Source organism: Hemiscyllium ocellatum, chromosome 31 (genome assembly GCF_020745735.1).
Source record: "Hemiscyllium ocellatum isolate sHemOce1 chromosome 31, sHemOce1.pat.X.cur, whole genome shotgun sequence".
Classification (NCBI taxonomy): Eukaryota; Metazoa; Chordata; class Chondrichthyes; order Orectolobiformes; family Hemiscylliidae; genus Hemiscyllium; species Hemiscyllium ocellatum.
Window position 1 is genome coordinate 21,361,459 of NC_083431.1, and position 14,830 is coordinate 21,376,288.

At 38.4% G+C, this 14,830-nt stretch overlaps 1 protein-coding gene across 6 annotated transcripts in view; it reads left to right on the forward strand.

Moving 5' to 3' along the window:
* myo18ab (myosin XVIIIA b) overlaps nt 1–14,830 on the forward strand; it is a 308,092-nt gene that overhangs the window by 170,830 nt on the left and 122,432 nt on the right. For 5 of the 6 annotated variants that reach the window (XM_060848332.1, XM_060848328.1, XM_060848330.1 and 2 more), the window contains 8 exons: nt 3,398–3,488; nt 4,318–4,510; nt 4,834–4,920; nt 5,425–5,566; nt 5,802–5,961; nt 6,145–6,331; nt 7,891–8,131; nt 10,729–10,838. In XM_060848332.1, the coding sequence (XP_060704315.1) occupies nt 3,398–3,488; nt 4,318–4,510; nt 4,834–4,920; nt 5,425–5,566; nt 5,802–5,961; nt 6,145–6,331; nt 7,891–8,131; nt 10,729–10,838 (1,211 nt within the window). The remainder of the gene's footprint in view (nt 1–3,397; nt 3,489–4,317; nt 4,511–4,833; nt 4,921–5,424; nt 5,567–5,801; nt 5,962–6,144; nt 6,332–7,890; nt 8,132–10,728; nt 10,839–14,830) is intronic. The other variant, XM_060848329.1, reaches the window with a different exon arrangement.

The window sequence follows — 14,830 nt, forward strand, 5'->3', positions numbered from 1 at the left end:
TGCAGCCGCACGGTGTCACAGTGGTTAGCACTGCTGCCTTACAGCGCCTGAGACCCAGGTTCAATTCCCGACTCAGGCGACTGACTGTGTGGAGTTTGCACGTTCTCCCCGTGTCTGCATGGGTTTCCTCCGAGTGCTCCGGTTTCCTCCCACAGTCCAAAGATGTGCGGGTCAGGTGAATTGGCTATGCTAAATTGTCCGTAGTGTTAGGTAAGGGGTTAATGTATGGGTATGGGTGGGTTGCGCTTCGGCGGGTCGGTGTGGACTTGTTGGGCCGAAGGGCCTGTTTCCACACTGTGTAAGTAATCTAATCTAATCTAATCTAAACTGAGATTTCTACGGCTGCAGCATGATGTCGTGGTTCCGAAACACGATCGCTCTATAATTGAAAGCTAATACATCGTATGCCTTCTTAACAGCCCTTCTAACCTGTGTGGCAACGTTGAGGGATTTATGTACATGGACACGGAGATATCTCTGTTCATCTCCACTACCAAGAACCTTACCATTCACCCAGTTCTCTGCATTCCTGTTACTCCTTCCAAAGTGAATCACCTCACACTTTTGCTGCATTAAACTCCATTTGCCAGCTCTGCAGCTTATCTATGTCCCTCTATAACCTACAACGTCCTTCAACACTATCCATAACTGTACTGACCTTAGTGCCATCTGCAAATTTACTAACCCATCTTTCTACACCCTCCTCCAGGTCGTTTATAAAAATAACAAACAACAGTGGACCCAAAACACATTCTTACAGTACCCCATTAGTAATTGAACTCCAGGATCAACATTTCCCATCAACCATCACCCTCTGTCTTTCAGCTAGCCAGTTTCTGATCCAAACCACTAAATCGTCCTCAATCCCATGCCTCTATTTTGTGCAGTAGCCTACCATAGGGAGCCTTATCAAATGCCTTACTGAAGGGGTGGCAAGATCGTTCAGTAGTTAGCATTGCTGCCTCAATGTCAGGGACCCGGGTTCGATTTCAGCCTCTGCCTACAGTCTGTGTGGAGTTTGCACATTCTCCCCGTGTCTGTGTGGGTTTCCTCTGGGTGCTCCGGTTTCCTCCTACAGTCCAAAGATGTGCAGGTTAGGTGAATTGATCATGCTACATTGCCCGTAGAGTTAGGTGCATTAGTTAAGGGGGGAATGGGTCTGGGTGGGTTACTCTTCAGAGGGTCAGTGTGGAGTAGTTGGGCCGAAGGGCCTGTTTCCATTATGTAGGGAATCTAATCTAATAAAAAAAAACTTTTTAAAAAATCCACATGCACCACATCAACGGCCTTACCCTCATCCACCCTTTGGTCACCTCAAAGGACTCAGTAAGGTTTGTGAGGATTGACCTACCCTTCACGAAACCGTGTTGACTATTCATAATCAACTTATTCCTATCGAGATTATAAATCCTATCTCTCATAACCTTTTCCAACACTTTACCCACAGCTGAAGCAAGGGTCACTGGTTTATAACTACCAGGGTTGTCTCTACTCCCCTTTTTGAACAAAGAAACAACATTTGCTAACCTCCAGTCTTCTGGTACTATTCATGTAGACAATGATGACAGAAAGTTTAAAGCCAAAGGATTTCCTTTGGTGTTCCTGTCTTTTTTTTCAGTCTCCTGATGACTTATCTTCCTTAATATTTCCTCTCTTCGTCTGATTCCATTACCAGCTAGATCCTCATGTCTAGTTTAGCCTTACACTGTCCTTTGCTCCTTTTCCCTTCACTATGTAACTTAGTTCCCCACCCTAAATATGCCACTGCCATTCCTCTTTGCCCCCTTACCCCTATCATTGTGATTCTGCATCCCAGTTCCCTCCCTCTATCCCTCCAGTCACAGCATCCTTCTAGTGAGCCAGGCAGTCACATCCTTTCATGTTGGATTTCTTCCTTTCTGCTTAATCCACCTTTTTCTGAACCTTTTGAGTTGAACCCCACTTGCCTGCCTTGGCCAGGTTCGATGGCGTCAGCCCATGTGACTGCCTTGCTTGTCATGCTTCACTTCTCAAATTCTTGAACTACAAGCAAGACTCCAGGATGGACATTTCTCATGACCTTTTTGATCTAGTGAGGCCTCACCTCTTGCACTGTAAGAGTTTGTGCAAAAAAAACAGCTTGGTTATGAAGGAACCAAACTAATGAAAAATTTTGTACTTACTGGAGATTTGAGGAAAAACTCTAGCCTGTCACACATACCTAATTTATAAAGTACAGTTTGTGAACACACATTTCTGTTTTTTCTTTTAACCTAACAAGATTTGTGCCCAAAAATATAGTTCTAGTGGTCTGGGCTATTAAACACTTTTCATTGCCATGATGGTGGAAGAATACTAAAGTTTGAACCTATTAAACTTTTAATTGCAACACATTTTTTGAGGACACTCATCCAAAGAATAATTGTGGATGGAAATTTAGTGACTGTCTGGAGAGATTCTAATCCTGGAATGTGACACCTAATGAGATGTAAAGGAAGCTTGAAAGGGAAGGCCATAAAAGGGAGAAAATGCATTACTAACTGAACTGTAATTTTTCTGGGAGTTATCTCAGATTATGAACATAATGGGAGAAAAGGCAGAAGTCTGGGCAAGAGATGTTTTGTCTTTCCTTGTCAAGAATACACAGGCACAAGGTTTAAAAGCCAGTTGAACCTTTGTCTGTGCTAGTAGAAGAAAGTGATAGTGAGCTGAAGTACCACTGATCACTAGTGGGTTGAGGCACATATATGTACTTCTAACATATCTTTTACAATTTTTTTTCTTTCAACTTTCATCTTTCTTGAACTCCTTTTTCATCTGTGCATGTGTTTTGTGTTATTAGTTCTTCTCGCAGGCAAACTCATTCCTTTGTCAACTCCAAAGCCTGGTTAAGTTCACTCCTTTCAAAATAAATAAGTTTCATCAGGGAGAGAGGTGTCCACAAGGAGGGGAATCCTTTATAAATTAACCTTGTAGTTACCACAAAGGGTGGTGTGTAAATGAAGGAGAGAGCCAGTTCTTTCCACGTAACCTTGGATCATGACATTTTTGGGTATCTGCTCAGGAACCGTAATAAATTTGCGAATCTCATCCAGGGTCTGGTCGTAACACCATGACATGATAACAAATGCAAAAAGAGGTTCCCAGCTATCATGTTTTGGAAAACTGACCCACCTGGAAAGTTCAGAACTTAATACCAAAATTTTAACTTGCCATCAGGAAACTGAACATTTTCCTCCTGACCACTTAAGATGCCATGTCTACCCTTCTTAAAAACTTAAAGTGGACCCAGAAGCTTCCATCCATTATAACAATCATTAGTAAGTTAGGATATACTTGTATATTTTTTTTAAAAAGTACAAGACTGTGCATGAACTTGTGTAACTATAATAGTTCAATTATTTTTGTATCTTAATAGGCCCTAAGATAACAGCAATAGAATGTCTGGAAGGAATGGCATCCAGTTTATATGGAGAACTGTTTACACTGCTAATCTCACTCATTAATAGGTGAAACTTTATTTTCAGTTGTTACATTTGCATGTAATATTTGAGTGTAAAGAGAAATGAGTATTAGACCTTTCCAAACATTATGCACAATTGTTTAACCTTTTGGAGTACTTGATTTTCTTTGTGTCATTTAGAATTAACATAATTATTGGATAATACCTTCAGCCTCTTATTAGTAGTTACAGAAATTGCCCTGAGTAACTTTATTCTTACACGTTTGACCTCACCTTTTTGAGACAATATGTTCAGATGTCTGAAACTGGTGTTATGGAATTCTGTGTCAAAGCCCTGCTGCTGCTATTCCTCCATTTGTTTGAGACCTTCTTTAAAACTCAGGTCTATAGCCAGAGCTTGGGCCACCCCTCCTAATGTCAACTTCTTTAGTTCTGTGTTTTTGTTTATTTGTCTGCTTGGACATGAAAAAAAAGTTATAAAGTTTAAAGGTTGAATTTATTTGCTACTTGCTGTAAATGTAAGATTGCAGATACATAAGGGACCATAGAAAAATGCTTAAATTCACAATATCCTTTGCAATAAAGATAACATTTTTGGTGTAAGGCAGTACGTGCCATGCGTGTTTAATTCTGATAAGTACAGGTTTATGCCATGATTTGATTGTTATGAAAGTCTCTGTAGATTTTATTTTCATCAATTGTGCCTGAAATATGTGGAAGTCCATCATATTTTATAAGACCACTGAAAAAAATCTGCATGTGTAAACTATCAGTTGTCCAATGCTAAAGCTATTATAGTATGTAAAACCAAAGAATGTACAGAAATAATATTGACAAGGTTTGATGTTTCTAATATTGCTTTTCTTTCATATCAGGGCGCTTAAATCCACCCAGAATTCAGTTTGTTCAGTAATGATAGTGGACACCCCTGGATTTCAGAATCCAAAGAACACATCACAAGACAGGGCTGCAACTTATGAAGAGCTCTGCCATAATTATGCCCAGGAACGTTTACAGATGCTGTTCTATGAGCGAACATTTTTGAAGGAACTTGATCGATACAAAGAGGTATTCTGTTTGCCACAGCTCCTGTAAAAAAAACAAAATTAATCAGGGCTAACTACTGTAGTGGGCTGTCTATAAATAATAAACTGTATATTTTATTAATACAATTAATGAATTTGAATTCAAAATTCTTATGGCATCAAATAGACTTGAGCATTTCTTTGATTTATATAATGAAAATCTCTGTAAACTTTAAAGTTTAGAAGATTGAATTTTGAAAACAATTACTTTAAACTTGCGTAATCTACACTAATCTACTGATTGTTGTCTAGAGTTGTAACTATAATCAGAATTAAGCCCACTAACATGTCCTCTGTTCTCTCTAGGAAAACTTGGAGCTTGAATTAGATGATGTAGAATCCAGTTCTTCTATTTCTGTAGCTGCCATAGATCAAGCCTCCCATCAGACACTGGTAAGCTGAGGCATGATGATTTAAGAAAAAAAAATCAATTTGTAACGCTATCTGATACGCGATATGGGAAGTGTCCTGATAAGTACAAAGAGTTTCTACAAAAGTCAGCTTGGCTTTGCAATAATGGAAAGTACACATACATTCGCTTATTGAAGTGTGTCTTAAATTGTGTGGTTAAATAATTGATCAATTGCTACCATTAAGCCTGATGCTATCAAGATTTATAAAAAAACCATTGTGCTATTTGTATTCCCGTTAATGCAGTGTTTTTTTTTAAATATTGGTGCCTGTGCGTACATGTCTCTGATGCATTAAAATGTACTTTGCACTCATCATCACTCCTAATGAGCTATAGATTGCTTTTTCTCATCCAGAATTTAATTTCTCCACTGAAACACTATTAGATGAATGATAAGCTTGTATAGATCACAAAATTGAGCAGAAATGTTGCTGGGAAGACAGATTTCAGAAGTAATGCATTTCTTTATACTTTTTCCCCAATAGGTTCGAACTTTGGCTAGAACCGATGAAGCAAGAGGGTTGTTTTGGCTACTGGATGAAGAAGCACTACAGCCTGATGGAAATGAAGATACGCTTTTAGAACGGCTGTTTACTTACTATGGCCAACATGATGGTGATAAGAATGGTGCAGTACCATAACTAAAATAATTGACCTTCAAGCAGTGTCAGGACAAATAATTTTTGACAGTAAAAGTCTGACAAGCATGCACTCTAGTGTAATTTTTTTCTAAGTTTGAAAATGTGTTTCAGTTTGTGTAATTGAAGAACTATTTGATCTAAGTAATTAGTTTTGATTGTTTTGCTTCATCTAGCATGCAATCTGCTAAAACCTTACCAGAATTTGTTGCCTTGCTTCTCAGGCCAGAGCCCCTTGCTAAAAAGCAACAAAGCTCATCATTTCATCCTGGGACATTATTACAATACTAATTGGGTGGAATATGACACAACTGGCTGGTTGAATCATGCAAAACAGAACCCTGCATCCCAAAATGCTGCTTTCCTATTACAAGATTCACAGAAGTAAGCAGTAGCCAATTTTACTAAGTGTTTGATACCATATTTGTAATATACAATAAATATTGATTCAATGTATAGATTTACTACTTTTTGTGCAGATGGTAGTTCAGGTATTGAATTATAATCTATTTCTCTGCCATTTTTAGTTCTATGTAACTGCAATGTAATTGTAATTTATTTTTCCAGGAAGATCATTAGCAATCTATTTATGGGCAGAGCTGGAACAGTCACAGTATTATCTGGTTCAATTGCTGGCCTAGAGGGAGGATCCCAGCTTACCTTACGAAGAGCAACAAGCATGCGAAAGACCTTCACCACTGGTGTAGCTGCAGTGAAGAAGAAATCATCTTGCATTCAAATTAAACTTCAAGTGGTTAGTAAATCAATAAACCAGTTTCAAAATTTAGATATCATTGTGTTTAAGATTAGGATAGGTGCAAGCTTTTCTGGAAGAAAATTGTATTATATTTATCTGTTGCAATTGTTGTATAATTATTTAATAAGTAATCATTTGGTAGTATGAAACTAAGTATTACTGAAAAAGGCTTTTCCTCTTGCACAAATCTATTGTTTTATATTGTAAGATGTATTTGTATTTTGTCTTGATATTTCTTGTGATGAATACAAGATGAAAAGCTTTAATGTTATTTTTAAGCGGTATTATTTAACTTATTCTGTTGTCTTTAATTTTTACTCAAGATGTTAGTAATTTGATTTACTTCATAGTAATACATGACTTTTATGGGGGTGTAAGTTTAATTTTCTTTGAATCTTAAGTGTTAGAAATTCTTTAAAATGTGAGCAATAAATTTTATTTTTAGATTAAATTCTATTAATAATAAAATAATCTGGGGAAAAAATAATTTAAAGCTGATTATAATAACCCTTTATCATATTCCAGTGCTAATATTTAAACAAATCTTTACTTTTCTTCTTAGATGGATTTGTAGATGTTTGATTTACCATTTTTAATTGGATTCTCGATCAGTATTTAAAATAAGACATACTGTAATGTTTAAAATATTAATAATGTAATTATGTTTTCATGTTGGTAAAGCTTTAAAAGCCTCAAACACTTTCTGGACATTAACAACGAAGCTTATGAATTTCCATTTTTGCTAGGCTGCTTTGAATGCATGATCTGTATGTTTCAAACTTACCATTGTATTCACTAAAACTGTAAATTACTTAGGAACTTTTTATTTTATTCAGTTCAGAAAAAAATACTTTTTATATGTAAGAAGCAGATCTGGGCTGATCCCATTAGTTATTGGACTCTGTTCACTCTTTTTTAAGACTTGCGTTATCTTATTCATGGGATGTAGGCATTGTTGGCAAGGCTCGCATTTATTGTCTGCCTCTGATTGGCCTGAGAAGATAGTGAATCACTGCAATCTTTGGGTGTAGGGACACATACACTGCTGTAAGGAAAGAGAGGTCTGATAGCTTTTGAGTTCTTATAAAAATTCCCACTAAGCTGCGCTTGAGAGTAATTGCACAATAGACTGGGCGGTACTATGCAGAGCTTGCACTCATGATATTTAATTCGGGACAAGTGCACAAAAACAAAAAAAACAGAATATTGAAAAGCTTGGCTGCATAATTTTTCAGAAAATAATTGATTGGACTAATGATTTTGGGCACCTTACCAAAAGCCTTCTGAAAAATCATATGCAACATTAACTTCATATGCTTTTTCTGTGCAATTGGCAGTTCTTCAAAAGAACTCTTAAATTTTGCTATGGCGCTAGCGTACTAATTAACTAGCCAATTTCTAAATGTCCAATTTTGTCTCCTTAAAGATTCCAAATTTTTATTCTCGATATAATGTTCTATGTTCTAAATAAATGCAGAAAAGATACATGAAACATCCTTGCTTTTGCTGTTAATAGAAAAATGATGTATAAACTATTTGCCTGAATTTCTTTACAGGATGCACTTATTGACACAATCAAGAAGTCTAAGATTCATTTCATTCACTGTTTACTGCCAAAAACTAATGTCTTTACTGAAACAAAGGTGTCTCCAACTCCATCTTTCAAATCTGGGATCACGGAAACTGATATCCAAGCAGAAAATTTTGAAGCAGGTTTGATGCAGCTGGATGTGCCACTACTTCGAGCCCAGATTAGGGGATGCAAACTTCTTGATGCCCTTAGAATATATAGACAAGGTATATTTCATTAAATTTCAAGTTGATAAATTAGTTTGTAAAGTCTGTGTTTTAAAAAAAGGTTTTTTTTTGGTAGATTCCAAACTTATAAATAGCCTTTCAGAGAAAGTGACTGAGATATTAAGAGTTGGGTGGATGGTCAGAAATGGAGTGGAATTTTGGATAGAAAACCCAAATACATCGTATGCTGTAATCTTTACAGTGTGCTTTCTTTTTGTCATTAAAAAAGGTTCCCCTCTCAAGTCAGTCTAATTGTGAGGCTCGACTGCATGTTATCTGGAAAAACCTGCTGGAGCAGTTATTTGTATCTGGAGAGACAAGAGTGCAGGAAGGAGGTGGTTCTGGTAGAAATATCCCAATTCTCAATCCCAGGACCCAGTTTTTATGGAGCAGAGCTTAAAGGGGAAAGCACACCTACTGCTCTTCTCTTGACAAGCAGTGCTATAAAGGGATTACATTCAATTTGAATCCAACTTCATTTCCCTTCAGTTGCTTTGTTTCCATAGGTCCTGGGAACCCAGTCACTCATTGTAAGACTTGGCAGCATGTTAATTCATAGGCTACTCAAATATTTGAATTGGCTACTTGCCTCTTAAGCATTGAAAGGGGCAGATTGGAGTCAGATTTCAAACTTTAAATGTCCTGATCCAAGTGGTCACTATTATGACTTGGTTAATTTTCATTGTGCCCATTGTACCTAACATAGGACTGAAATTTGAAAGTGGCTCAAGGTTGTTAGGTTTAAAATTTGAGATCGCCTTCCATGTATAGCTATGATATTAGGATATTAAATCTTGATTGTTCTTCAATCTTTGGTTTCAAATGTTGGAAAATGTTTGATAGCTGCTCACTAGGAAAGATATTTTGTCATCCTCTCATTTATCTTTATTTCCAATAAATATTTAATGTTTATTGTATTGATCGTTTTAAGTTTGTGATCCTGACAGTATGTAGTTCAATGAAACAAAATTATTTCAATCACAGGAAATCTTCTTTACGGTGAGTTCCTCGGTGTTTGAGGATCTAAAATAGATAGTGGATATGCATAATATAGCATTTGTACAACTGCTACAGTAAAAACCCTGAAAGTGAAATGTTGGGAAATGGTACATATTCCCTCAAAGTTATCTGATGTTACTTTGGTCATAGAGTTTCTTAGTGATTATTTTCTCAATGATTGGAAAGAATCTCATAAATAGGTACAAGGATATAGTCTGCAACTATAGCCCTATCTGTTTAATCCCTGTGACAGGAACTCTTGTAGAAATGATGATAATCCAAAACAATATAAACAGTCACTTGAATAAATGTGGATTAATTAAGAAAAGCTGTATTGACTTATTGAAGGAAAAGCATATTTAACTAATTTGATTGAGGGTTTTGATGAGCAAACACAACATTGATGAGAGTAATGTACTTGATGTGGTGTACAAGAACTTTCAAAACTTTGATGAAGAGCCAAATCAGAATTCAGTAAAATCGAGGTCCATGGAATAAAAGGGACACAGTGGGCATAAAACTAGCTAATTATAAGAAATTGATAATAGTGAGGAATACTTTTCTTGCGCTGGAGAGTGGGATTCCTTTAGGGTAGCTGCGTTAGAGTCATTGCTTTCCTTAATCTGAAATGATGTAGACACCTGTGTACAGAGTACCACTTCAAAATTTTTCGATTAAACAAAACTTGGAAATATTGTGAACCATGAGGAGGATTGTCCTAAACTTCGAAAGCATAGACAGGCTGGTTGAATGTGCAGGCACGTGCCAGATGAAGTTTAATGTGAGGAAGTGTGTAGTGATGTATCTTGGTGGGAAGAGTAAATTAAGGCAATATAAAATAGAGTTCCAAGTCTAAAGAGGCAAAGAAACAGAACGATTTTGAGATATTTGTACATAAATCATTGAAGATTACAAGGCAACTTGAGAAAGACTTTAAAAGTTATACAACATCCTGGACATTATAAGTAAAGGCATGGAATAGAAATGTAAGGAAATTATGTTGAATCTTTATGAAGTATTGATTGTACTCAATTGGATCATTTGTGTCACAGAGTATTGAGCACCACACTTAATGGAGAAGGTGACTGCTTTGAACGTATGATCTGCAATAAGCTGATTGGCATGCTGCTCATTTGGAGACTGCTGTAGTCAGTATAGGCTGTGTGGCCACCTTCTGTACCGTTACAGATCTGTGATTCTATCTATCAAGAGCCAGAGGTGGCATGAGGAAACCTTTTTCAGGCAGCAATGACAAGACCTGGAATGCACTGTGTTGGATATGTGGTAATGGCAGAGTCAGTCCAGAATTGTCCAAGAGAATTGAATGATCATCTGAAGATAATACATTTGCAGGACCACAGGGAAATAGTTTGGGAGTGGGGACTAGCGGAGTTGCTGTGGCAGAGAGTTTGCATGGATGCCACAGGCTGATAACTCTCTATTGTAACTGTTCTGTGATTTCATAATTGCCACAACTGCTGCTTCCCTCATTATAATAACTGATATTGCTCGAAATAATAAAAGTTTTCATGTCTTTTGATAATGAAATAATTTAAACCTCAGTGTAGACACCATCCTTCTTTCATTGCAATCTGTAGGTTATCCAGATCATATGGTTTTTTCTGAGTTCAGACGACGTTTTGATGTTCTTGCACCACATCTAACAAAAAAACATGGACGTAACTACATTGTTAAAGATGAAAAACGGGTGAGTCAACTGCGACAATGTATTTTAATTGATAAAATTTTTGATTCAGCATGTCCTATTAGTTTTAACCTTGCCATTTTTATTGAAGATATATACAAAATAACTCCATGGGGTCTGGTATCCTGTCACCAACTTTTATTTACCCATGCAAAGTACATGTCACTGACCCAGCTAGCATTGAGCTGGCTCCTAGAGTGAACAGAACCCTTGATGCTCCTGCTTAAATCTGTCAACCTGGACTCCCTAATTGGACCCAGTTAACAGACTCAATCAGGGAAATCGTGTTCAATGAGATCCAGCTGGCTGACCTCATTTCAATCACTACATCCCTTCCCCTCTGAGTCCTGGGATGTAGACCTGTTCTTTTTCCTGTAGCTTCTCTTGGGGCGTTTTTGCACAAGGTCTGGTTCCTCTGATTCACCTGGAGCATCTCTGAAGAAATTCATCATTGTCAGACAATAATGGCGACATTTGCCATATCCATCTCCTCTTCGGAGATTTCTTCAACTCTAGGCGGAAGGGGAGAACCCATGGATTCTGAGTGTCTTTGCAGGTAGTCTGAGCTGGGTATATTTTGTTCCTATCCCATTTGTGAGGTTGCAGCTTTCATGTATGCACATGCTTGTTCAGAATCACTTCTCCTTCCCCAACTTTGTATGTCACAGAATCTGATCTCACGTCAACCATGCCTGTAAGCATGCAGGGCCATTCCCATGGTTTTAACACCAAACTTTGTCCCCTGAAGTAAACTGCCTTTCGCAGAGAAGTCTTGTGTGGAGCCTTCTCCCATTAGCAATCCTGTTTTAGCTGTCTCTGGACTTGTGTGGAAGTCTCTGATATTGTCCTATAATCAAACAGGCACCAGGATAGTTTGGTATCGAATGAAGCTTTAGGCTGTTTTTTTTTTAAGCCTATCTTCAAAGTTTGGACTGTTCTTCCTGCCAGACCACTGAATGATGAATGATATGGAGCTGACCTTACTTGCTGAATCCCATTCGACTTTAGAAATACTCAAATTCTCGGCTGGTAAATGATGGCGCATTATCTGTGACCAACACTTTCAGCTATCTGTGGATTCCAAAAGATGCTCGCAACTTTTCAGTCATCTCAATGTTTGATGGATGAGTTCTACACATGTCCAACCACTTTGAATGGGCTTTCACAATGACTAAAAACATAGAACATACTAAACTACCAACATACCCAATGTATAACCAAGTCCAGGGTTTACCCCGCTATTCCCACAAATGTGGGCAGCTGTTAATGGTAGGTTTGGTCCTTATTGGCACCCTTTGGCCCTGCGCTACTGATGCGACTATGTTGAGATCCAATCCTGGCCACCAGACACAACTTCTCACCAACATCTTCATTTTGGAAACCCCTGGTGGTGTTCAGCCAGTATCTGATGGTGTCCTTTGCTCGGAACAATTATACTTGCTCACCAAAATAATATGCTATCCTCTATGATGATTTGATCTTGCCTGGTCAAGAAGAGTTTCAATTCTAGTTGTGATGGCCCTTTTGTTTCTCCCATTACCACCAGCTGGTCTAGTTTTGCCACGACCGGATCCTTTTGTGTCCAAGGTCTGACATTGTCAGCATTGACCAGAAAGATGTCCAGAAAGTTAAAAATCAGAATGGATTCTTTTCAGTAGCTGCAATGGGAGGCAGCTCAAGGCATCCGCATTAGTCATTGGTCTCCTGGACAGTTTTCCGACTTGTAATTGTACACACTCGGAACATTAAACTAGGAAGTTGGGAGGAAGGGAAAGGTAAAACTCCCAAGAAGTATTACCAAGGGGAAGCAAACCTGCAGGTTAACAACTAAGGGGTTGTATTCTGCATTGAAAAAAATAAAAAAAATGAATTGAGAGGAGAACTCTGGAGAGGCTGTTGAAGTCTCCAGTACACAAAATAGGATAATGTTTGGAAAGGTTAGGAATCCAACTTCAAACACATTGAATAAATGAATAACACTGAGAAGAGGGACAGTCAATACAGGAGTGAAGGTATTGTATCTGAATGTACACAGTATCAGAAATAAGGTAAATGAACTGATTGTGCAGATCAAAATTGGCTGGTATGATATGGTGGGCATCACAAAGACATGGCTGCAAGGCGATCAGGACTGGGAACAAAATATCCAAGGATATATGTCCTATCGAAAAGACAAGCAGCTGGGCAGAGGGGGTGGGGTTGCCTTTTTGGGAAAAACGTAATTAAATCTGTAGCAATAAATGAAGTAGGGGCAGATAATGTAGAATCTGTGTGGGTGGAGTTGAGGAATCACAAAGATTGGAAAAAAAACCTAATGGGAGTTATCTACAGGCCTCAAAACAGTAGTTACGATTTGGCACATGAGATACACCAAGATACAGAAAAGACTTGTAATAGAGGTAAGGTTACAGTGATCATGGGGATTTCAATATGCAAGTGGACTTGGAAAATCAGGCTGGTAGTGGATTGCAAGAAAAGGAATTTGTGGAATGTCTACACGATGGCTTTTTGGAGCAGCTTGTGGTAGAGTCCACTAGGGAAGAGGCAGTTCTAGGTTTAATGTTGTGCAATGAGACAGACTTGATAAGGGAGCTTAAGGTGAAGGAACCCTTAGGAGGCAATGACAATAATTTCATAGAATTTACTCTCCCGTTTGAGAGGGAGAAAGTGGAATCATATGGAACTGTATTACAGTTGAATAAAGACAACCGCAAAAGCATGAGGGAGGAGCTGACCAGAACTAACTGGGAGAGGAGTCTAGTAGGAAAGACACTGAAACAGCAATGGCTGGAGTTTCTGGGAATAATTTGGGGGAGACAGTACGAAATCATCCAGAGGAAAAAGAAGCATACCAAAGGGAAGATGAGACAACCATGGCTGACCAGGAAAGTCAAGGACAGCATAAAGGAAAAAGGGAAAGCATGTAATTTGGTGAAGAACAGTGGGAAGGCAAAGGATGAGAAAACCTTCAAAGACCAACAGAGAATAACGAAGAAATAAGTAAGGAGGGAAAAGATCAAGTATAAAGGTAAGCTAGACAGTAATTTCAGGGAAGATTGCAAGAGTTTCTTCAGACGTACAAAGGGCAAAAGGCAAAAGACCGCTGGAGAGCTGGTAATGGGGAACAAAGAAATGGCTGAGGAACTGAATGAGTACTTTGCATCGGTCTTCACGGTGGAAGACACAACTAAAATACCAAAAATTCAAGAGAGATGGGGGCCAGAAATGAGTATAGTGGCCATCACCAAGGAGAAGGTGAAAAAACTGAAAGGTCTAAAAGTGTCTGAATCACTTGGACCAGATGAGCTACACCCTTTGAGTTCTGAAGGCGATAGCTGAAGAGATGGTGGAGCCTTTGGTAGTGATCTTTCTGGTATCTCTGGAGTTAGGGAGGTTCCCAGAGGACTGGAAAATTGCTCATGTAACCCCCCTGTTTAAGAAACAAGTAAGGCAAAAGGTGGGAAATTATAGGCCGATTAGTCTGACCTCAGTTGCTGGTAAGATTTTGGTGTCCATTGTGAAGGATAAGATTTCTGAATACTTGGAAGTGCATGGTAAAATAGGGCAAAGTCAGCATGGTTTCATCAAAACGAAGTCATGCCAGTCAAATCTGTTAGAATCCTTTGAGATGACAAGCAGGTTAGACCAAGGCGAGCCAAGGGATGTTATCTATCTCCTCTCCCAGAAGCCTTTGTTAAGGTGCCGCACAGGAGGCTTCTAAGTAAGATGAGGGCCCATGGTGTTAGAGGCAAGGTACTAGCATTGATCGAAGATTGGCTGTCTGTTAGAAGGCAGAGACTGGGGATAAGTGGATCGTTCTCAGGATGGAAGCCAGTGACTAATACTGTTCCACAAGGGTCAGTGTTAGGACCACAAGTTTTCACTTTATGCATTAATGATCTGGATGAAGGAATTGAGGGCTTTCTGGTGAATTTTGCAGATGATCTAAAAATAGGTGGAGGGGTAGATAGTATTGAGAAGGCAGGCAGGCTGCA